At 41.5% G+C, this 24,639-nt stretch overlaps 1 protein-coding gene across 4 annotated transcripts; it reads left to right on the forward strand.

Annotated features, from left to right (window-relative positions):
* The first annotated feature begins 886 nt into the window (after window positions 1–886).
* Window positions 887–24,638, forward strand: setd1a (SET domain containing 1A, histone lysine methyltransferase). Of its 4 annotated transcripts, none has more exons than XM_004552445.5 (21): window positions 887–909; window positions 1,940–2,084; window positions 2,173–2,271; window positions 2,363–2,633; window positions 2,942–3,072; window positions 3,182–3,432; window positions 4,083–5,754; window positions 6,073–7,065; window positions 7,394–7,561; window positions 8,354–8,438; window positions 8,524–8,666; window positions 10,178–10,214; window positions 10,301–10,490; window positions 10,579–10,619; window positions 10,714–12,005; window positions 13,454–13,808; window positions 14,003–14,184; window positions 19,614–19,724; window positions 20,718–20,837; window positions 21,100–21,237; window positions 21,352–24,638. In XM_004552445.5, exons 2-21 carry the CDS (start codon window positions 1,947–1,949, stop codon window positions 21,523–21,525), a joined length of 6,591 nt encoding a protein of 2,196 aa, XP_004552502.2. In that variant the 5' UTR covers window positions 887–909; window positions 1,940–1,946; the 3' UTR covers window positions 21,526–24,638. The 4 variants fall into 4 exon arrangements, with proteins under 4 accessions (XP_004552502.2, XP_004552500.2, XP_076739513.1 ...); XM_004552443.5 differs by lacking the exon at window positions 887–909 and adding an exon at window positions 916–1,250; XM_076883398.1 differs by lacking the exon at window positions 887–909 and adding an exon at window positions 916–1,219.
* Window position 24,639: the final 1 nt, after the last annotated feature.

Consider the following 24,639-nt stretch of genomic DNA (forward strand, 5'->3'; position numbering starts at 1 on the left):
TTGTAGCTTATTTACAGCAAGTTGCAGCATCAATATTCCAAGTTGTGCCCACTGGCTGCTGTTCTATCAGAGATGACTTCATGATAAGGAAATCCCATCATTGCTTCTCCTACTTTAGATAACGAAAAAGGATTTCAAACTCCTGGCTGGGATGCTCAGGGACTTCTATTCTTACACTATAGAAAGCATCCTTAGTCGGAGCATCACGACGTTGATGGTGGCCCTTAGGAGTGTAGTTACTTCAGTCAAGAGAATGAGGCAGAACTTTTACCTTCAAGCCGCGAGACTGCTAAATGAGACTGCAACTCACACACTGCCTATCTGATACTCAGCTACTCAACTGATAGCTGTTGACCAGCTATCTAACACAATGGGGGGGGGGGGGGGGTGCTGATTGGAATACTTCTCTATTTCGCTTTCTTTTGTACAGCCAGTCTGGCACTTAAGCACTTCACTACACATTATAGATGTGTAATTGTGTATGTGGCAAGTAATTAAATTCTTCAAGATGTAGCGGTATAAATACACTTAATATGTTGAAATAAATTCCTTTAAAGTGTTCACTACAAGTATAATATGAGCCTTGAAAGATTTTAATATACAATAAATTATATTTGACAGTAATTTTGAGGTAGGTTTGCTTATCAGCCGCTAGAGGGACCTTTGGCCATTTTTTATACTTGCGAATGTAGGAGCAGATTCAAACCAATTTTTAAAAATGCGTAAATTTCACGCTGAATAAAACAAATGACTTTATTTACATTAACAATTTTTAATGCTGTTGTGTGTACAGTGTTATGTGTCAATGTGAAAGTTCCCTGTATTTAGTTTCAGCTTTGACGAAAGTGCCGGTGAGTAATCGCAGGTTGCATTTTGAACACACTGATGGAGAACAGGCGAGGCTTTCAGGTTAGTTACGCGATGGCCGCTCTCTCAACAATGTCAGGATTTCGAAGCGAAAACAATGGCTCCGTTGCTCGAACAGGCGCGTTGCTGTTTTGACTAACTGTCGGAATGGTAGCGGTATCGTTTTAGCTCGTCGGTTTTGCGTTAAAGCCGGGCCGGAGGTGAGCCGTTTCTGTTAGGAACTCAGTGTTTTTCTTGTTCGTCTCCCGGGCCTGGCTGGAGCTGCCTACACTGTAGCGGCGGGTTGCTACTTTCGGATGAGCGGGCAGTAGGTGTCGAAGAGGAGAGGGGTCTGAATTTAATTAAACTGAAGGTGAAACGAGTCTACAGATCCTCGTAGTGAGGCACGTAACTGGTAACATTTTATCGCTGTGGGTTGAGGGACATGAAGAGCACAGTTTTAACTCCTAACGTGATGTTCTTGCTAACTAGCATTAGCTTACCGTACCGTTGACTTGCCCTAGCTAAAACGAGAAGGCATAACTAATTTACAATCACATCGCTCTGATCTGAGGTGAGAGAAACGGATAGGTGGGCGTTTTACTGAGTGTTTCTGAAGCCCGATTCAATGCGTGGAACGTGAAATCTGTCATGATGCCGGAAAGCAGCAGTTTGCATATTCTAGGTTAGCCGTTGCTAACAGCAGGTGGCTAGCTGAAGTATATGGTCAGTGACGTAACGGTGATCATTGTTTTGACAGCACACGGCATCATATCCGCGGCTAAGAGCGTCCCATTTGCTAGTCTGTTTAATTTACTTATTTTACCCATGCAAGAAGAACTACAACTGAAATATAGATGTCCGAAAAGTTGATCGTTAGCAGCTGATGTGACGCAGCTCGCTAGCCTGACAGGTTGCCATACAGAGTGCTCATAGTCTGTAATTACTGCAGCACTTTGTATCTGTTTGGCTTAATTCCGCAGGGATTTTTTAAAGCTTACTTCCCTGTGCTGATGCCCGGTCTTTTTTTTTTCTTCTTCTATCAGTAGCTTCTGCACTGTGTGTGTAATGGTGGTCTTTCTTTGTGTGACAGTTGTAGGATGGATCCAGACGGTGGGGCAGATTCACAAAAAGCTGTCAGTTTGCAGTGGAAAAGCTACAAACTCGTCCAGGACCCAGCCATTAGGCGTGTCACCCAGAAGATCTACAGATATGATGGAGTGCATTTCAGTGTGCCAGTGAGTTAATGTTCACATTTATTTATTTTATCTTCAATCATTTCGACTATTGTTTGTATGTTGCATGCTGTTTATTTTTCGTCCCCAGGACTCTGGATTTCCACCTGTGGGAGAACTGCGAGATCCAAGACCCCGGAGACTGTGGTCCAGATATACAGAGCTGTCTCTGCCAGTGCCAAAGTTTAAGGTGAGAATACTTGGATTAGTGTTCATTTGACACGTCTCGGGAGCTTTCTGTTTGATTATCTTTTCACTGATCCTTTAATTTGTTACCGCAGCTTGATGAGTTCTATGTGGGTCCCATACCTCTCAAGGAGGTGACCTTTGCTCGACTCAATGACAACATCAAGGAACCCTTCTTGGCAGAAATGTGTGCCAAGTTTGGTGAGGTGGAGGAGATGGAGATTCTGTTTCACCCCAAGACTAGAAAGCACCTAGGCCTGGCCCGAGTATTGTTCACCAGCACCAGAGGAGCCAAGGACACAGTCAAGCACCTGCACAACACCTCTGTCATGGGGAACATCATTCATGCTCAGTTGGATATAAAAGGTAAGTTAAAATGTCTCCTCTTTGCCATCTGATGCACATTGTTACAGTGATGCTTTGGGCAGTTTCTTTATATGCAGTTTGCAATTTTAAATCAAAAGACAAAGAGAGTCACTTTTTCATGTAATCTTTTGAGCAGTTCCTCAAAGGAAGAAGACTTGCTAACAAAACAGTCAAGTGACACAGAAAAAACTTAAGCTGCAGTTAAATCTAAAGTTTTTCATACAAACCATGTTAGATATAAATTGTTTGTCTGTTGATTCGGTTTGAGAGCTTGCATTTAAATAGCTGTGACTTTTATTTTTATACAGGTCAACAGAGGCAGAAATATTATGACCTGATAGTAAATGGGTCCTACACTCCTCAGACAGTGCCTCTAGGAGGCAAGGCTTTGACAGACAGGCTTCAGCCTCAGGCTACAACACAGCCACAGCCTGACACGGTATTGTGACTGCACAAACATCTCTTCACTTATTTAGTGATGTCATGCTTGAGTGGTAATCTGAATGAAGATGCATTTAATTTTATACATTTTTACTCTGTTTCCATAGCCATCAGAAATGAGGCGAAGGCTTTCCAGTGAGCTTGCAGTTTTGGCAGCAGGGGTCCAGGCCCTCACATCGGGAAATGTCACACCTTCTGTAGAGACTGGCTATGATCAGCGTCTAGACACGCCCCCCTCCTCCATGGCAGGTCCTTACACCCCAAGCTCCTCTGCGTCATCTCAGGGTGGGGGAGGAACACCTTACAGCTCAAGATCTGGGACCCCTTTTTCACAAGACTCGGGCTATGCTGGTGGAAGGTTAGTTTCTGATAATTAACTGGAACAAAGCATCTTGAATAAAATTTACCTTAAGTGGTCTTACTGTTGTGGTTTGGTTCAAAGTACTGTGGAAAAGACTGAGGCACCCCTTGTTTCGATATATTTTGCTAGGAAAATGAGAAATGGATGCAGCGATTTTTTTTAAACATGCAGTCATACATGAAAATACAGTATATGAGGCAAAAAAACAAGATTTGTACAATTCTAACAAGTTCGATAGTCTTGAAATATTTGTTTTGAAAACCTTTTATTTTTCCACATAGCCTGAACCTTCTGAGGCAAGCTTTCTTGTAATTTACTTAAGTAGTTTTCAGAAATAGTTCTCCAGACTTTTTGAAGGTCATATCTAAGCTCTTATTTGGATGTTGGCTGTCATTTGTTCCTTCTCTGTTTCCTCAGTAATGTTGAGGTTTGGGCATTGGAAAGACCAGTCCATGACTGATGGTGTCCATTTTTTGTTATTGCTTTTATTGTGTTTCTCAAAATCCTTCTCATGTCATCCCTTTTAAAACAAAAACATTTAAATGACGTTACAACACAAACAACATTTTACCTTTTCACATAAAGTCAAAAAGCATCATTGATTGACTTAGTGGTTCATATATAAATTCCTCATTTCTGCATTTTAGGCATCCTGGTTACAATACTGGCACAATGGGCAGCGGCTACCCTCCCCAGGACATGTTACCTTCCTCATCTTCGTCTTCTGCAGTCTCCTCGACGGTTGGAGGATACAAAGTGTCACGCTACTCTGATGATGCACAGGAACCTTCAGTGTATCACCGGGGTCGTCCTATGTACCCCCCAACAACATCATACCGTCCCAATGAGCCACCATGCTACCCCCCTTACCCTAATGTTGGAGGACCTGGGCCACACATGGCACACCACTCCTCAATGCCCCCACCACCTCTTGCCAACCAATATGATCAGCCCCTAATGTCAGAAAGGGAGAGGGAGCGTGAAAGAGACTCAGGGGGACGGTATGGGCCAGCGGGGATTGGTTCCAGGAGGTCATCTTATCATCACCAGCAAGACACAAACTCTTCCTCAAAGTACCATTCCCATCATTCCCACCACCATTCAGATCGCAGGGATGACAGGGGGTACAGGCGAGACAGCCTGGGCTCTCGGTCAGGTGACCACGGCCACCAGAGACACCGCAACCACCACCATTCTCACAACCACCATGGCAGCAGCAGCCGCAGAAGAAGCAGCCATGACCGGGACAGAGACAGAGACAGAGATCGAGATAGAGACAGGGACAGTGACTACTCTAACAGTTCGGATCCCAGGTACAATTCCAACTCGTACCGCTCTTCATCTAACAGCATGTCTCCTCCCCCATCATCTTACTCTACATACTCCTCCAAAGAGCCTGCCCCAGCCCCTCCTCAGGGATTGGACGTTTCCACTCGCCTAGGGAGCACAAGTCTCACAGAGAGGGGTTCTCTGCCTTCATTAGGTGCTGAAAAAGACTACCATGGTCACCACAGTGCTCTCCCTCCACCTCCTACACCACCTCTCCCACCAGCTTCTGTTATTGCAGCAGCTGTAGCAGAAACACTTGGAACACTGGACTTCAACCAGGATAGTCCTGCTGGTGAAGAACAATGGACAAAACCCAAACGTCGTCCCAGCACCCCACCTGCCCCACCCAAGACACCCCCGCCTTCTTCTCCGCCCCACCCCACCATTGCTTCCTCTTCAAATTCTCCTTCTTCTACTTCCCTTCCCCACCATCTTTCATCTTCTTCTAGCTCCCCTCCACCCCCTCAAAGGGACTCGTCCTCCCCAGAGCCAGATTCCACCAATGAGAGTTTACCGTTTGTCTACCACAGCAGCAGTCTGGACTCTCGTATTGAGATGCTTTTGAAGGAACAAAAAGCTAAATTCTCTTTTCTTGCCTCTGATGAAGAAGATGAGGAGGATAGGAAAGAGGAGAAGCATGGAAGTGGAGCTGGAACAAGACGTGGGTCAAGTGATGCGAAAGGGGAGCGGGAACAGGTGGGGGACAATGGCGAGAAAGACCACAGGAGGAAAGGGGAAAGAGACAGAGATGGCCACAGAGGAAGAAAAAGGGGAAAAGGGGGAGAAGGCAGGAAGAGCCCCACAGTACTTACAGCATCTACACCACCCGTTTCTACTTATTCTCCCCACATCCCACCCCCAGAGGAAACTCAGGCCCAAGTCGGCCCAGCTGGTCCTGGAGTATTGCAGGAAGAGTCTTCACAGGCTGGATCTGCTGATGCACAGAGCCGGACAGGAGCGCACACACCACCTTTTAATGGACAGAGTCAGGTATGATCTGTCCTGATTCAATTTATTTTTATAAATAGAATCAGTTGTTTTGATAGTCACCCAGAAATACCTGTCTGTGGGCAGAGAAATAAATATTTGGTGGAAATGAATAAAAACCTCCTCAGTACCGACACAGTGATTAACATTCTGAGTGCTGTCAAACATAATGTTCATGTTTTGGTTTCTTGCTTTTAATGTGCCCGTTTCTATGTTAGAAAAGTGGGACAGAAAAATAATTCAGTAAGTGTTATTTTGAGAATTTGCTTCAATATGTGGGTGGTTTCTCAACTTAAGACAGTAAATTCTGTTTTCTTTCAGGCCTCTCCTCATTCCTCAGGAGAAGACATGGAGATCTCAGATGAGGAGGAGGAGACTACGACCATAACAACCGTGACCACCCACCAGCCATCAGTCACCTCAGGATCCTCACCTTCTTCATCTCAGGCTGCCATGACTTCACAAACAACAGACCCCTCATCTTCACCCCCACCCATCTCTGACTCTGCACAGCACTTTGGCACCTCCATGCACCCTCCCATACCATCCTACCCCCCTCATCTGCCCCCTCCACCACCCCCTGGTTACTCCCTACAACCCCCACCTCCACCAGGGATTCCTCCCCTTCCTCACATGGAGCTGCATCCTGAGTATCCTCCCCCCATGCCTCACCACATGTATGACTATGCCAGCTCCATGGAGCTGATGAACCAGTACAGTGGTGGAACCCCTATGTCTTTCCAAATGCAGACCCACATGTTAAGTCGCCTACACCAGCTGCGCATGTCCTCATCCAATGGCACCACAGGCCCGGGTGAGGCAGCTACTGCAGACTACAATTCCTACCATCTCCACTCTATTCCACAACATCACACACACCACCCCTACATGGACCAAGAGGGCAATGGGGCAGGCACTCATTATGACCAAGACCACCGATACATGCCACCCCACATGACCTATCCCTACCCCGATCCCCACAGCACTCAAATACCACCCCATCCACACCATGGTATCCCGCCTCCACACAGTGGCTGGCCTCCACATGTCTTACCGCCACACTACCCATCTTATATGCCCCCACCTGGCTATGGCACGATGCTGCCTGGGGATGGAGATGAGTACAGGGCTCCAGGGGAGGAGATGTCCATGCTGGCAGAGAATCCTCATGAAGCCACAGTGCAGATGGTCTTGGCCACTCTTATCCAAGAAATGAAGAATATCATGCAAAGGGACCTGAACCGCAAGATGGTGGAGAATGTAGCCTTTGCCACCTTTGACGAGTGGTGGGAGCGGAAAGAGACCAAGGCCAAGGTAAGGAAGCCCAGCCTCAACAATAATGAAGGTCATCTTTCTAAGGTTGCAGTTAATTTTTGTGCATGTAAAATAAAATAAATAGGCCCACCCTGTTACTTAATAATTTTACTAGTTTATGTATGTGCTTCCTCCATTTAACTGTAATTGATTTTTTTATAATTAGCATGTTTTTTTGTTTGTTTTTTTTAATGAAAGATGTCATTCCTGTTACTATTTCATCTCAGTTTAATGATGCTTTTATTAGTCAGTTAACTATATAAAAGAAAGACTGTTGTTACGAGGCCAGAAAAACGTAATATCTTCTGTAAATGTCTACTTTTTGTAGCCATTCCAGACGATGGTTAGGGGGGTTTCTGCGTTACGGGATGAAGAGAAAAAAGAGGAAAAGGTCAACCGTCCACGGGAGCCTCTCATGTCTCTTGTGGATTGGGCAAAGAGTGGTGGCATGGAGGGATTTTCTCTCCGTGGAGCACTACGACTGCCTTCTTTCAAGGTAACAGTACTTTATTGCTGCAGATTTTGGTTTCATCTCCATGTTACTGTATGGAATCTATACTGCCTTCATATTTTATGTTTGTTTGTTGGAGTGTCTCATTTGCCATTACACCACCAAAACACTAGGTGGCAGTGGTGCTTGTATGCCACCTTGTTGAGGCACTTTGTTGATGTCACTAAATGGTAACTGAAACTGTTCTCCATGTTGGACCTAATAAATACAGAATTTATTTAGTTGTACTGAACTCTGTTTTTACAAGGGAGACCTGTCCAGTGTCAGGAGTTAGAAAAGACAGTAATTTTGTTCATACATGAACTGAATGTGACATGAACATAATAAAACGGCATAAGTTTCACTGCATTATCATCATGCTGTTTTCCTGCTTATTGTTTCTCAGGCAATAGTGCAGTATTTACAGTGCATGTTAGTACCAAATGGACCAATAATAATGATTGTGTTGGTGCATTGTGTAGTTGGAATTCTTATTAGATACTCTTCAAGCTACATTTAAGGCTGTCACAGGTAAACCATACTGTATAAATGTTCAGCACAGTATATGTCAAGCTTAAGTCAATAAATGGTGTCAAGAGTAGTTTAAAATATCTGATATTGTCATTCTAATATTTTGAATTTTTATGTGGTACCACAATATTCAAAAAGTGCACAAGTGTTTGGTGTTGTCAGTTTGTGGTACTTCCTCTAGTTCTGAAAAATAGTCAGACTTTGTAAAGTCAATTTTGGGGTTTTTTGGGGGGTTTTTATTCTTAAAAAACACTTTGAACTATGCAGGTGAAACGGAAAGAACCTCTAGAGTTTGAAGAGGGCGACATGAAACGGCCACGGCCCTCAACACCACCGGACGAAGATGATGAAGGTTTGCTCAGCTGTAATTCAGGCTTTAAAAAAAGGTTGGATTACTTGATCTGCTCCATGTAAGTCTTAAATTATCCTGTTTTCAGCTGCTGACGAGAGATTACCAGAGGCAGACAGGCATGGAGCTGAAAGGGACAACAAGAGGAGGAAAAAGAAGCCAAGAAATCGGAAACCCTGGGAGCTTGACAGTGAGGGAGAAGAAACATCTGATGGTTCTTCTACTGAAAAGGTTTGTCTGTTTGTTTTAAAATTGTGATTCAAGATTAAAACACAATTTTTAAAAAATGACTTTAGATTATTAGAATATATGAATGTGATAACATGAGTTTATAATTCATGTTGTCATTTATTTTAGTTGGCTACAGATAAGAACAAAATTATTAGCCTCGTATGAAAATTAAAGTTGTTTTCAAAACTTTCCAAAGTAGTTTCTACCTCTCAGCTGTAAAAGGCTGATGGGCTGTTGCTGTCACCCCATTGGGCAGGCAGGCGGGCATCCCAAGTTTGCGACGTCAACGAGGCAGCATAGGATTTTGAAATTCATACCACTGGTGCATCAACTAAAAATCTCACATGAGTTTGACTCCCGGTGACCTTGATCTTCTGAAACTCCTGTGAATACAATAACTCAAGAAGGAAGTCGCCTAGGATTTTCAAATTTATGCTATATGTGCATCTATTAGGAGGCTAAGGGGTAGAACTGGTGATCACCATTATTTTAAAACGTACAAGGGATTTTTAACATAGCACTTGTAAGGATACTATTTATTTAAATTTTTTTAGAAACCATAAGTTAGTTGTTTCTTGATTTGTTTTTACACACAATAACAATTTTTTGAGAAATCAAAAATTACCAGTGTCACCTTTATAAGTCGCCAGAAAATGAGACCTTTTTATTGAGCCATAGCACAAACCACTGCTGTGCAATGATGTGCTTTGACTTTGTGAAGGTTCAAACTGAAGGTTATTTTCCAATTTGCATGCAGTACTAAAACAAGCATGGGTTTGAGGTGTCTAAAGAGCCCATTAACAACTGCCAAGACACTAGTGAATGACTAAGCAAAGTTGGAACCAAAGAAATGTTTCCTTTGGTCAGATGAGACAAAAGTAGAGTTCTTTGGCCATGGAGACAATGCTTATGTTTGTAGAACATAAGCTTTGTTCTCCAACTCAACAACACCCAAGCATGGGTTGTTCCTGGTACAGAAAGCCAAGTTAACATTGAGCCTTGACTTGAGTCCCACTGAAAATCTGTGGGGTGAACTGTAGACTGAGGTCTGTGCCAGAAAACCCATTAAATCTCTGGAGGAGTTTGAGAGATTTGCCAAAGAAGAATGGGCTGCGATTGCTCAGGGTGTGTGTGTGTGTGTGTGTGTGTGTGTGTGTGTGTGTGACTTGATGAAAACTATAACAAACAACTGCAGGCTGTTATCCAGGAAAAGGATATGCAGTTGATTATTAATATCAAGGGGGGTAATAACCCTGGTAGTTTTTATGAAATCTGTGTGCAAAGTAAAATAATGTAAGCATCCAAAAAAAACCCAATATGTTTGGAAAAGCTGTGTTTAAAAATTCCATGCTCTCTTTAACACCACTTAGGAAATAGTTCTGTAGTGAATTGAATGCAATAAAAAGAAATTTTCATAGCAGGGTTACAAATTCTGTCCTCACCTGTAGATGGCAGGATGTCACTGTGATTATATTGTTGTGATGACAACTTTTTTTCCCCCCCATGTTTAGGAGGATGAGGAAGACGAAAGTGGAAAAGAGTCTGATGGTAAACCACAAACAGGAATCTCATAACTTTGTTCTTATTTTCAGCTATCATGACTGTTTACATTGACTTTTTTTTTATTTTTTTAGATGATGTCCTCAGTGCAGACAGTGATGACGAGAGCCTCTCATCCTCTTCTGAAGGCTCTTCATCTTCAGGATCTTCATCTTCATCAGAAGAGGATGAAGATGAAGAGGAAGGAGAGCGGGCAGAGAGTGAAGGACCAGACAGCATGGATGAGTCAACTATGGATAGCACAACTGAGAAAGACAATGAGAGGTACATCACTTGTACTGCTGTAATCAGAATTATATAACAATGAATGTTGTACTTTTCAACACTCAAATGCTTGTTTTGTTTTTCTCAGGGAAAATAATGTAGCTGTTCCAAAGGCAGAGGTCAAAACAGGTTAGTCAGAAGTTGTTATAAATCACCAAAAAGCACCAGTAACATAATTGCTTCAGTTCGAGTTCAATCTTTGAAAACTTGTATCTTTTCTCAGGTGATACAAAAGATGGCAAGGCAGACACAACGGCGCCTACCAAACATCCCCCCTCACCACCATACCCACGCCCTACATCCCCTATCGTTCTTGTGCCCCCTCTCAAGAAGCGCAAAAAGACAGTCTCCTTCTCTACAGACGAGAACGAAAGCAAAATGCAATTGCCAGCTGCACCACCATCTCCGTCTCAAGTTTCGGGTGAATCTCCCCTCCTTTCAGGCAGGCTTCCAGACTCACCCATCATTGCAACCTCACCCAATTCATCTCGTCCCAGTCAGGGCATCCAGCTGCTTCCCTTTGCCTCTAAACCAGGCGAAGGGAATGCTCTCATTGTGCCCCCATCTGGACGAACCCAAGATACCGAGGAGACCAAGAGAGGACCCCTCATTTCTCCCCAGACTACCCCAGTCAAATCCCCTAGCAAACGCGGTGCAGGCAAAGAGTCTCCCAAATCTCCTGCTCCTCCTGTTATGGTGTGCCGCACTGTGCAGAACCTGCCTTTGGACCATGCCTCTATGTGTAGGATGGCCTTTGAGGAGGCCCCAGCACCACCATCTGTCAACAAAAGGTCCAGAGGCAGACCACGGACATCTAGCCTGTCTACTTCTTCCTGTCACTCTCTCAGAGAGGAAGATGAGGATGAGGAAGAAAGTGAGCAGAGGTTAAGACTAAGAGAACAGGTTGGGGCCTCCAGCCTCCTGCAGCTGGCCTCTGCTTCAACAACTGACCTTTCTGTGTTAGCTGATGTGGCTTTGAAAATGGACCCTGATCCTGGAGACTCAGAGGAGACAGAAACATCTGATGAAGCAGAGGAGCACAAGATGGAAGGAAATTACTTCGCCCCAGAGTCACTGGCCCTCCTTATGAGTCCAGGGGCTGTAATCGTCTTTATGGAGCACAACTACTGCAAACCCCCTGTTGTACCAGTACCAACTGGTGCCAAAAGGACTTCCTCCAGACAAGATTCTTCTGTTTTGCTCCCAGCTGACCTCAACTCTATTTCTGGCGTGCTGGAAGCCCCAGAGGAAGTCATTGGAGATCCACTTACGTCACGGGGAGATGCAGGAGAATTCTTTTCTGCAGTGGGAGAGATGTGTGACTCTGAGGATACGGGCCAGGTTACGCCGGTGTCTCCATCACCAAAGAAGAAGAACCTAATTGGCAAGGGTTTTGAAGCTGAAGAGGAAAAGAGCAAAAAGAGGAAGAGAAAAGATAAAGAAAACCTTGAGGTTCATCACACAAAAAAGCAGAAGGAGCAGCCAGGCAAGAAAAAGAGGAAGCGGAAATTAGAGGTATATTTGTCATGTTTGTTCCTGTAAATGTTTGAGATTGTCATAACCGTAAACATGCCACAGGCAACAATAGCACTGACTCATTACCAGTAAGCCCAAAGTTGGAATTTTGAAATTGGTACAGTTGAAGAGTTTTACATGTCTTGAAAGAATTTTCAGAATCAGAATCCGCTGGTAAACCTTTGGGCTCTCCAGACCAGGAATATATTTCCAGTGTAGACAGAAATGTAGTTTTTTTGCATTTACAGAACTGTGTGATACAGTTTTGTTTTTTTTATTCTTGGGTATGTTCTGGCTGAAAACAGATGGGGTAACAACAGGGTGTACCCTGTAGAAGCGCTCTGCTCTCAGTCTTACTGGTGCAATCACACTAGAATTACTGACATTTCCTTAGCATTGCTTAAAGCTAATGTCAGCCAGGTGCTTTGCATCATAAAAAACTTCTTTTACTTGCGCAGATGAGTTTTCATTAACCATAAACTTGCCACCTGCCAGTGACACGTCTAATGTCCGATGGCGCTTTTTGCAAATACAGCAGGTAACAGTCCAGAGACTTCGTCTGAATTAAACTGTCTCAACTCGTGCACTATATATGAAAAAGTACCAATTTGGATGAGTTTCTGATTTGTTTTTGAGTCTCTGCTGTTTTCACCCCCTGAACTTAGTCAGACGGATTCTGAGGCATCTCCTCTCTAATAGGTATTTGAAATACCAGATGGTGCTCCAAACAATAGGTTACCTCAGGTTCAGGTTTGGTCTTTGCAAAAATTTCTGGCACAACTTCACCTGCTTCCAAAGTGTGTGGAGAGGATGAAAATAATCACAATGCAGGGACTCCAGCAACGCTTAAAGGGAAGATGAACAACTTTATTGACTGACCAACGCATTTTGGCTTGTGGCCTTCATCAGGGTCATAGTAACACATAGTAGAAGTGTGCTTCAATAAAAGGCAGGAAACAGAAAAAAATTCAAATTAACCAATCACATCTTCATAGGTAAACCAGCTGACATATAACAGGTTGGTATTGGTAAATTGGTTAAGGCATGCCCAAGTAAACACTGGACTAGATAATTAATTTAATTTATTTTATCAACAAAAGAAAGAGAAGCTTTCTAGACATCTCGTTTTAAGTCTACATTTTAGAGACATAATTGCGAAATGCGTTGGTCAGTCAATAAAGTTGATCCTCTTCCCGTTAAGTGTTGCTGGAGTCCCTGCATTGTAATCTTTGATCTTTACTGCATCTTGGCACAACACCTGTGCCTTTTTTCTAAGAACACTTATGTTCAACCAAAATGTCAATGACATTCAGTCACTGAATATAGTTATGAATATTGTTATGGATTAGATGACTTTAACTGGCCAGAGAAATGTCCAATGTGTCAGTCTGTATTAGTGTAAACACCGCATAGACTAGAAACTAAAAGACTGTTTTTCTTTCCTGCAGGACTCAGATTTGGACAAAGATGTGGATGTGGAGGAGCTTGAATCTGGGGAGCTGTCCAGCTCAGACATTGAGGAAGAGTTGGTTGAAGAAGTGAGAAAGAGTGAGCGGCTCTTTTTGCAAGAAGCAGGAGTAATAACATCCCAGAACTGGTCGAAACCTGTCCCAGCGCCTGAGCCATCAGCTGTGAAGTTTGACAACCGCAGTGAATTTGAGCAGATGACCATCTTGTATGACATCTGGAACTCTGGTCTGGATGGTGAAGACTTGTCGTTTTTGAAGAAGACTTATGAGAAGCTGCTGCAGGATGACCATAGCTCCGACTGGCTCAATGACACTCATTGGGTCAACCATACTAATATCCTTTTCAGTGATTATCTTTCACCTCAAAGATGTATGGGCACTAGGTTTGATTTACATGGAAGTGACACAATATCCAAAAAGTCTGACTGTTATGAATTTACTAAATTGTCTGCATAACGTGACGTTTTTAAATTGAGGAATGCTTTGATATTTGGTGCCCTGTTGTCAGCCTTGACCTTTGGGCTGCACTAACCAATTTGCCAAATCCTCGCCGCAAAAAGAAGAACACAGATGGGCAGCTTCGTGAGCATGTGACCGGTTGTGCCAGGAGCGAGGGGTACTACGCCATCAGCCGCAAGGAGAAGGATGTCTACCTGGACCTTGACCTACCCGAGCAGGTCATACGGGAGGTGGAGAATGTCGACACCTCGGTAGGCAGACTCCAAATCTTTTTGGATGCATCTTCTTTTATTTCTTTTCCATTTATTGAATCTGTTGTTCTCACATCAGTTTGATTTTGTCTGTTAAAGCAGTTGAGAAGCTTTGCTGAAATACTTGAGATATCTTGCGAAACTTGTTTAGGCTTTTCCTTAAAACGAGTCGGCATCAGGTAACAGGCCGACGCACTTGGACAGTTCAATGTTCATGTTCACTCGCTCACAGATAACGTTCACTCTCCTAATCTAATGTTTGTGAGATTGGAGATTCTGTTGTGCTTGATTCTTCATTTGTTGTTGAAAGAACAGGATAAAATGCCCGTGAGGTGAATCTGTGCGTGCAGCACAACCTAAAGTCAGTAAATCTGATTGGCAGTGGAGACGTTGGTGTGGACGTGCTTTCGATTGTGTGGAAAGTTGAAGCCGGGTTTAAATGGAATTTTAATGTGATATCCAGTTGAACCTTTTTTTTTTTCCAGGAAAAATATTTTGCTGGTCTCCACTGCCTCAGTAATCAATTATTAGGGGTTTGTAGCTGTTTCAGGGTATTATTATAAAGTCAACATTTGGCTAGATAGTGCCTCTCAGGCATTTGGAATGGAGGTGATTCATATTTGGCTTAGTTGAAGTGGTAATTTTAGGATTTGAGATGGAAAAAGGTGAGGGTTTTCAAATGACAGAGAAGTAAGATGATGAGTATGTGGACATTTACAATACAGAGGTTTTAGGCATTACATTTGTGCTGTCTGGTGGTTGAGACAGACTCATGCAGGAAAAACAAATTATATTTAATTTCAGTCACATACATCACTGCTCATATGTTTAAAGCATGGCATGTATTCTTTGTCAGTAAAAAGAACATTAAATTCAACAAAACAACAACAGTGCTATAAGGGCTGATAATAATCAGTAAATTATTGATTTATAATCATGCTTAAAAAAAAAAGAAGGACAATTAGAGCTGGGCGATAGAACGATAACGATATGTATCGCGATATAACTTTTACTCGATAGAGAAATTAAGCTATCGCGATAGACCTCGCCGCTCTTGTCCTTTTTTTTTTTTTTTTTTTTTAAAGGTCAGCCAATCCAAATTAAGTAGCGCAGAGCCGAACCAATCACAGCCGCAGCGTCACGTCGCGTGACTTGTTACGTACAGCACAAGTGCCAAGCCGCACGTGTGTTTGTTTGGGAAGCAGCCAGCGGGTAATGGAGGAAATGAGTGTGCCGACTAGAAAAATCAACCGAGCGTGACCGAAGAGAAAACAGATGATGGTTCCAATGCCGGAGAGATTGTCGAACGGAAGAGCCATAGAAGTTCCGTAGTGTGAAGGTATTTCGGCTATTTCAAGTCTGACAAAAAACAGAGTAGCGTGCACTGTAAATTGTGCCGAAAGCAAGTCTGGAAATACAATAAACTGGTGCATGCGTCACACTGTGCGCCACGTTATTGTTTCGGTGAAATGAATTTCTACAATACTGTTACTGTTAATTCTACTCTCTGCAGTGTTTAAATGCTTACATATACACACAGTTACTGTCCGTCCACACTTACGACTCGGTTCTGCTTCTATGCCCCAGCTTTGTTTACTTTTTCCCACCGAGGCTTCTAGACTTCTGATTGGCCAACATTTCTGCACGGTTAGGAATCTAGCTCCACCTGCTGCTTTGGCATGTTCCTAGCAGCGTTTTTCTTCATTTCTGCCTTTATGTGTGGACGGGATTATTTTTTTAAAACGAAAACGGAAAATCTCCGTTTTCAAAAATACCCGTGTACGTGTGGACGTAGCCTCAGTCTCTGACTGGAAGCGCTAATTCGTCATTCGGCTTTTGTCAGACTAAAGTAACTGTTAAAACTGTTTGAAAAGCTCAGCTATACAACAAGGAGAGATTGAGAATTTCCTTTTAGTTCTCAGTTTATTTGATATTGACAAAAGTTAGTCAGTTTTGTCTGTTCTTCTGTAAAACAAACTAAGATTTATTTTTAGAATTAATATTTTGTTTCTAAGTGGAATTGACAATTTAGTCTGTTTTGTTTGTTCTATTTTGAAACTTAAACGCTTTAGCGGCTGCCTTTTGTGTAGTTTGCAATATTTGCCTTTATCTGAAAAAGTCTCATGTTCCTTAAGTACATCTACCCTGTTGAACTTATTATGGGAAATAAATATATAAATAAAAACAAGCTGCTGATTATTTCACATTTTACTTGTGAGCAACGGCACATTTAAATCTTACAAATATAGTTATTTGGCTTATATCGTGATAGATATCGTTATCGCCTGAAATGAAAAAAACATATCGTGATATGAAAAAATCTCATATCGCCCAGCTCTAAGGACAATACAAACTGAAAAACTGTGTGAAAATAAGAGTCATGGAGAAACGTGCGAGATGCGTGTCGTTTCTAGTCGGGCTTCCTGATTTATCAGGCTTGTATGAGTCAGAATGTGGTCGTTCACAGGAATAATGTGATGTCTGAAAACATTAGGCTTTTGTTTTTCCTTGCAAGACTACTTGAAACAAAAATATTTCTTGCTGACTGACATTTTTTTTTTCTTTTTTTTCTCATCATCTTTGCTGTTAGAAGTGGGTTTAGAGTGGGGATAGGGTGTGATGAATTTAACAACAGACGAAACAAGTGCGGCAACCTTGAATGTAAACGTGTAGTTTTCCCTTTGTTTTCCCGTTTTGTTGGCAGCCATAATTGTAACATACTTGAAATTGTATGTTGTGTCCACTGCTTTTGAGTTTAATGTTCATATCACGTATCTTATCGTCAGTATTCAAAAACAGTACAAATGTTATTGCATTTCGAGAATGTTGAAGAGTGAATTCTTCCTCTGGGCCAGTGGCAGGATGTTTCAGTCCAGGCGTTATTTCACGTAAAGCACAGTGATCATTCCCGTTTGTGACACAGGAAATCCATAATTCTTTTTTCCTGATGTAGATCCGGATTTGTCACATGTGAATTACTCCTTCCTGAACAAAAGATGATGAATCCAATTTACGTCAAAGGATCCTAACGATCACAAATTCTTATGAAGTTCCCTGAAAAGTTTGATCATAGTGAGTGTCACACCTTTAAAGTGTTTTGGAAAGAATAATCAGAGCAAATGTGCAACTCCAACTTTCGTCAAGCATGGTTGAACAGCTCTAGAAATTTGCACAGCACATGTATTCCCAATCCAGAATTAAACCAATTCTCCTTTCTTAAAAATAAAGGAGAAAATATCACACATTCAAAGATTGGAGGATTTGAATACATGTTTTATGTGTTTTTCATTAAAAAAGACTGGGTTCAGTCTGTAACTTCCATGAAATACTGCTGAATTGGGTGCCTCTTAGCTGGAAATACAAACAGGAAACATGAGCGCAGCATTTATTACACTAAACACACTAACCACTATGTCTTCATTAGAATTTACTTAGAAAAAAACAAAAATAGTAAGGCTAGACCGGTTGTGCACTTATCACTTTGTATTCCAAGGCACGATTTGCTCAAGTATAGACATCTCCCAGCCTTAAGCAAACACAGACATGCAAAAATATATATATATTTTTTTTAAGTCAGTTTTTTTTATTTACAGCCAATTAATTTCAAAGACCTGGGGCATGAAGCCACTGAAGGAGGCGTGTGGACAGAGAAAATAAAAATGTTTGAATGAATTTAGGGAAAATAAGTTGGAATTGCTGATTGTATTGCGCTAACCTTTAAATATAGTTCAGCTTGGATGATTTTTTTTATTTTTATTTGTTAGTAATGGCTGATTAAAAAAATGTGTGAGAACCATTTCCTGTGTGCCAGGAGTAATTACAGTTGCACTACATGCATATAGTCCTACTGCATATATGTTCGTGTGGTCAGCTTTAACCTACAGAGCTATGGTTGCCCGGTGCATAATGCTGGGCAGTAACATAGTATGTGTCCTGAATGCGTCACAGTATTTTTAACAGTTATTTTCAGCTCTTTGTGAGTATTACTTTGGTGTAAGTGCAGGGAAAGCTTTCTGATAAGTCTGCCTAGAGTCAAAAGCAGAAAAAAAAGGAGTAAGAGGGGTCACAGAGCCCCACACATTTATCATAGGCCTAAATATGGCTATTACTGTGATGATTCTATGATTTCATCATGCAACGTTCCTCTTTTATAATGTCTGCAAATAAGGTTTGGGTCACTTGGGGGTGATGATCTTGATGCTCGTCAGACACTCATATGATGCACCGTCATTGGTCCCATGTGCAGCCAGTTATCCTCCACACAATGCCAGATTGTCATGGAACGCAGGAACATTTGAAAAATCAGCTCACTTAGTGTTTGTGTGAGTTAAGAGTGGAAAATCCACGTTATCGTGTTGCTGTGCAAGGTTTATTCCTCCGTAATGTATTTCCCATTTAGCTGTTGTGCTTTCCCTTACTGCTTCCATGGACACAAGCATAGTTCCTTAGAATAATACACACAAATTATTATATTTTACTGTGGCATGTTTTATGCAGTCTTGCTGTTTCTAGAGTTACAGACTAATTCAGACTCCGCACAGAATGAGATGTAACTGGGGCACCACATCAGTCTGCGTCTTTTATTATCTGATCAAAGTGTCCCAATAACTGAGATATGTCTGCTGCTTTGAGGTTTTTATGTGCTTATATCAGGAACAAAGAGATGTGTCGTGATGAATAATCCCTGTTTATGTTTTCAAACCAAAGATTTGTGGCAGGCTTAAAGAGTTACTGATACTCAGGAGGATCTCTCCCCCGCACACAGAGCAACACAGACACACATGATTTAACTTCATGGTGATACATTGAAACAGCTGTTTCACTTAGCTTTATAGGTGAAACATGAAATGTAATCTCATGGATTATTATCTTGATTGTAATATTGATCTGTTTAGTACTGAAAGCAAAGCATTAATTGGTTGTAAAAACACAGAAGTTGCATAGTCTGACAAAATCTAAAATGATGTTTGAGACGTAGCATGAGAACATGTCAGTTCATTTTGTTTCAGTTTGAAGTTTCTAAGGAAGTTTCAGCTGCTTCATTTTTTCCATAGATTCCTTTTCCTTGTTTTTGGAAATTTGTGCTACAGTTACACTGCTGGGCTCCCTTTAACACTCAAGTTTTTTTCACAGTAGTTATGAGAGTAATTTTTGATATGTATAAGGAACACAAGTTAACATCTGAAGAATTTAATTATTGAACCATAATAGAGGGAAGGCAGTAGTTGGGACTGAAGTATTCGAGGGCAGACTTGCTTCTATTCTTGCGTAATAACTTTTCCAGTCATATCTCTTTCGCAAATGAACCTCTGCTACAAGAGCAGGGGTATTGGAAATTGAGGTTCATGCTGTTACCCGTCAAGGCCATCTGATGAAGTCTTAGTGTAACCGTTGCACTCTCTGAAGCTCTTTTGTTTGTTTCCTGGCAGGGTGCTAACCGAGTGCTATCAGAGAGACGTTCAGAGCAGCGCCGCCTCCTCACTGTCATCGGCACCACTGCTGTCATGGACTCTGACCTGCTTAAACTCAACCAGCTTAAGGTACAAGCAGTACTATATTCATGTGGTCACTTACAAGCTAAAGGACAAAGTTAAACTGCAACCTGCGACTTGTCAACAGATTTAACTTTAAAAAAAAATCTTTGCTTAAAAAACAAAAACACTGTAAGTTATGCCACCTGACACAATAAATTAAATGGTTTACAGTTCACGAGTGTAATCAAAAGGTCATCTAAGGAATAAATTTCCAGAGCCTGAAACTGATTCCATGCTTTTAGAAGCGCATAGCTGAATTTAGTAGGATATATACCAACATGTTTTACAGTCTAAACACAATACAAACAAGACATCTGTGAAGGTTCTCAGTCATCCAGGTCATCGTAGCTTGGAAAGAAAAGCATCTGGACTTCTTTAAGTCCAGACTTAGACTACAAACAAGACCAATTTTGACACGAACTCTGTGGTTTATCAATCAAAACTCGCAAAAGGTTTTTTCCAAGCTTCACAAGATGAAACTCAGGGCTGAATGCAGAAATTTTACCTTCACAATGGTGGGTTTATCTTTTGGTTTCAAGATGAATTTGTTTATTTGTTAATGCAATGTCTGAATAGGCGTTTTTTTGGAAGGTGGCTCTTGTCTCGTTTTTTGTGTGCGTGTGTGTGTTTGGTTTTGAAAGAGGCTGTATCTCTGGCTTTCATTGTTACACAAATCCGGGGTCGAGGTCACAGATCTGCCTCTGTGCTAAACGTGCAGAAAATCTGCTCACTACAGTAGGTCAGTGGTCAAACTTTTGGGTGTGGGCCTTTTTTGCATGTTCTTATTCTAGTCAACAATTTATTTTTTTTCTGGTTTTCACACCAAATTATCAACTTGGATTAGTTTACCTTTTTGAATTGTTAAAGATCCAATTATAAAACAAAGATATAGCCTGTAAATACTTAAAGCTGTCTGTTAATTCAGGACAGGTTAGTTTATAAAAATATCTATTGCTAGTAAGGCTCCTCTTAAATTACATCCGCTCTGTCCTGATGCAGTTCCGAAAGAAGAGGCTTCGTTTCGGACGCAGCCGAATCCACGAATGGGGCCTGTTTGCGATGGAGCCCATTGCTGCTGATGAGATGGTCATTGAGTATGTGGGTCAAAACATAAGACAGGTATGACTTATAAGGAGTTTTGTGTTTAACCAGTGATGGTTTTTGAAACTTTTCAGCCATCTTGACATCTAAAATGTTTTCATTATCCACTGTTGCCATCTAAACAAATCTGTAAAATACTTATACAAATAATAAATCTCTAAGAGTCCTGCTGTGTTGGACCCTTACTCTTGCATTGTAATATTGATATGACTGTATGTGAATTGCAGTTTTTCAGACACTTTGAGGGTGTGGTCAGTCAGAAAATGTTCTTTATGCGCAGATGGTGGCTGACAATCGAGAGAAGCGTTACGCACAGCAGGGCATCGGGAGCAGCTACTTGTTCAGAGTGGACCATGATACGATTATAGATGCCACCAAGTGTGGGAACCTGGCACGATTCATCAACCACTGCTGCACTGTAAGTCTGAAAACACTCAACAATGATCTGCCTCTTACATGCTTTAGATATGGACTGATGTTAAGTTCTGCAGCTGTCGCCCATCAGTCTGTCGATGCTTTTCCCCCCTTGCAGCCAAACTGCTACGCCAAGGTCATCACCATAGAGTCCCAGAAAAAGATTGTGATCTACTCAAAGCAACCCATTGCCGTCAACGAAGAGATCACGTACGATTACAAGTTCCCACTGGAGGAGAACAAGATCCCTTGTCTGTGCGGAACGGAGAACTGTCGTGGGACGCTCAACTAGTCAACGCACTTCTCTACCACACTTACCAATGGCCAGCCATACCCGTAAACAACCTCCCTTTCCCCATGAGTTCGCTCTCCTAAATGTGTAACTTGAACCACCCCAGTACACTATGCTGCCCCTCCTCATGGCCTCATAGCCGGCCTCACAGTACCTAGGACGTAGACACGCACACACTTGGCACTTTTCACACGCAGTTTTCATTCTCTAGGCAGTTCCACAAGCTAGTGGGTGATGGATTGGCGTCATCTGGCTCTCGATGCATGACAAGGCCTTTAGCATCAGCTCGTTAGTGGCAGTATTACTGGACAAAACCGGGTGCTCCAAGGAAGTTGTTGCGTCAGTCAGGGCATGAAGGATTTGTCTGATTCCATGCCGGCATCCGTTTGAAAGGAGACAATGTGGAGAAAAAAATAGAAAAGGACAAATGTTTATTGGCACTCTCTCAGACATGGCTTCATTACTCTTTTAAAGTGACGGCATCAGTCAGACATGGGTCATTTTTATGTTCCTCATGACTTACTTTCAAAAGGATTATATTTTTGTAAATAACTATTGTTAGTAACGACTTTAGTGAAGTGAAACTACAATTTCGGTGTTCATTTCCTTTGCCATTATCTCTAAGAGCAGCACTTGTTCACGTGTTTGCATGCTGCTGTGGAAGTTGTATTGTGCGTCTCATAACCAGCCTCTGAAATATTGTTTTTTTTTCTTTATTGGGTGTAGCTGAAACAAATCGGTGGGGGACGCTTTGATCTTTAATAAAAGCAGTCGGTAGGAAAAATGCCGTCCAGAAGTTACTGCTGATTAGGGCACTTAATAATTCACAAACATGCACAAGACGTGCAAAAATAATATTGTGCATAACTATCTGTAGACTTGGCAGCAAGCAGAGTTGTGCCAGGCTCCTACTCTCTAAGATTTTCTTTGTGACAATTACAGAAGCCAGGGTGTTTATCCAGATGTGAAGCAGTGCATTTGGATGCCGTCACGTTAATGATAAGGAGGTCATGTCTGAAAGGGGCTTTCTTTTGTCGGCGTCGTCCAGGAGTCACTCCTCTAGTGTCGAATTCCTTCTGTAACCACGCACCCATACAAATCCGCACAGAGACGCACACGAATACCAGAAAAATTCAGGGTTTTTAGACTCGCTCACTAAGGGCGTAACTTTTAAGATAAATCACTTCAATCAATTTGGTCTTCAGTTATGCAAGATTTCCAAGCCTGAGGGTTGTTTTGGAGCTTTTTTTTAAATTTCATTTCATAGTATTATATTATATTACTATTGCTGTTATTAATGGTATTGTTACTTATTTGCATTAGCTGTAAGTATATTACAGTGAAATGAGCTTCAGTGTACCCATCCACTGTCCTCAGTGGCTTTGTGATCCACCAGCCCTATAAATCCTTTCTCCTCTCTCCACTGTGTGTTACTCTCCTGTTTTGCAACAGTCTGTATGAGAGTAAAGCCGTTTTAACCCACTGTGAAAATGTGTAATTTAGGTTTCAGCTTACAGTGTGCGTGTTTTTTGTTTTTTTTTTTGTTTTTTTTTGTTTTTTTGTTTTTTTTAAATGCCACTGCTAAACTTTTATATTCCCCTTTTTATGTTTTTTTTTTTTTTTTTTTTTTTTTGTTCTTCTCCAAACTTATGGATACTGACATAGGTGCTTTTAACAAATTATTTGTGCGCTCTTTGTGGGTTCTTTATTCATCTACAATAATTAGGGCTGTGCTTGTGAAATGCAGTTGAGCACATGTCCAGTGGGGGTGGGATCAGAAATTGTCAATGACTGTTTCTATCACCAACACAATGGAGGGGGAGTGTATACGTTCATAGCTCGAATCGCTTGTTTGTCAGCGATGATTTGGCACGCTATATCTGCTGTGTCAACAGAGAAGTCGCAAAAGTATGTTTCGTTGTCGACAAGGTCACGTCCCTGTTTGTGGGTGAATTCTAAAGATTCACAAAGGACGCAATCCTATTAGCAATGACGCTGGTTTCACAGCCGTTGCGTTTGTTGGTTAAAAGCATGTATGTCAGTGACGTAAGTCAAGAAAAGGTTTTGTTGCTGCTTACAATATATCACCCTGTTTCGTTTCAACATGCGCACAAATTCCTGTTTAAACAATTGACAAAAGCGTTTTCTGCAAATCCTTCTCCCTAGTTGCTTTGTTAAGTTCTGAATTACACAAGTGAGTTTGTGAACAATGCTGCTGGCTTTGCAGCCATTTGCTACAAGTTTGCATTTCTAGCAGAGCCCCAAGTCAAATAAAGTTATAATAAGAAGAAGAACTCCTTCGAGGTAAACTTGGCAGATCTGTTTGTAAGGCACATTTATTTGATTTGGTTTCTGTTCAAAGACTTAAAGTTCTTGTTTTCCCCTTGTGTTGCAGATCTTTGCAGAATTCATGAGAATGCATTATATTTTACTTCAGTCATCCCTTCTGAAAGATCGTAACTCAAAAAAAAAAAAAAATCCTGCTTACAGTCTGTTTGCATTGTAGATAGGTGAAAGTGTCCGTGTCCCTGCGAGGTTAACAATCCTAGCCAGTTTCTGATACGTTGCAGACGGGGATTTCAGTGACCTTTTGTGTTGTCTTTTTTTTATTTTCATGGCTATGGCCGTCCAAAGTTTAACTTTGATGTTGAACTTTTAACTAAACTCCTGTTTTTTGTTCTTTCCCAAACAGGAAAATGTGTAAGATATTTCTTGTTGCAATGAAAGCCTTTCAGTACAAACCAACCCTCTTTAATAAAGGAGAAAAAGATGAAAGGAAAAAACAAAAGCAAAAACAAAAAAACAAAGAAGTACATGTAAATATTGTAGAGGTGTTTGTTTCTTGTAGAAACACACTGATTCCAAGCTGTAAATATGTTGTTCCGTTTCCTTACTCAATGAGGAGGAAACATGTACATACCTTCCATTCATTTATTTTTTATTGTTTTTCCTTTTAATTTGATGATTATTTTAATATTATTTGCAATATTTCTCTTGTATTAATGCGTTGGACCCTTTATTAATGGTGCATTAAAATATTTTTTAAATAAATGAAAATCTTGGTGAGTGTGTTCAAGAGGCAAACATATTAAAAACATCAGCAGAAAAACATGG

Source organism: Maylandia zebra, linkage group LG4 (assembly GCF_041146795.1).
Source record: "Maylandia zebra isolate NMK-2024a linkage group LG4, Mzebra_GT3a, whole genome shotgun sequence".
NCBI classification, from domain to species: domain Eukaryota; kingdom Metazoa; phylum Chordata; class Actinopteri; order Cichliformes; family Cichlidae; genus Maylandia; species Maylandia zebra.

What these genes read in the sequence shown, in the direction of transcription:
- setd1a (XM_004552445.5), top strand. Translation starts at nt 1,947, where the DNA reads ATGGATCCAGACGGTGGGGCAGATTCACAAAAAGCTGTCAGTTTGCAG. An exon ending in TGCCAGTGCCAAAGTTTAAG is followed by an intron (nt 2,272 to 2,362) that starts GTGAGAATACTT and finishes TTGTTACCGCAG; the next exon opens with CTTGATGAGTTCTATGTGGG. An exon ending in ATGGTTCTTCTACTGAAAAG is followed by an intron (nt 8,667 to 10,177) that starts GTTTGTCTGTTT and finishes CCCCATGTTTAG; the next exon opens with GAGGATGAGGAAGACGAAAG.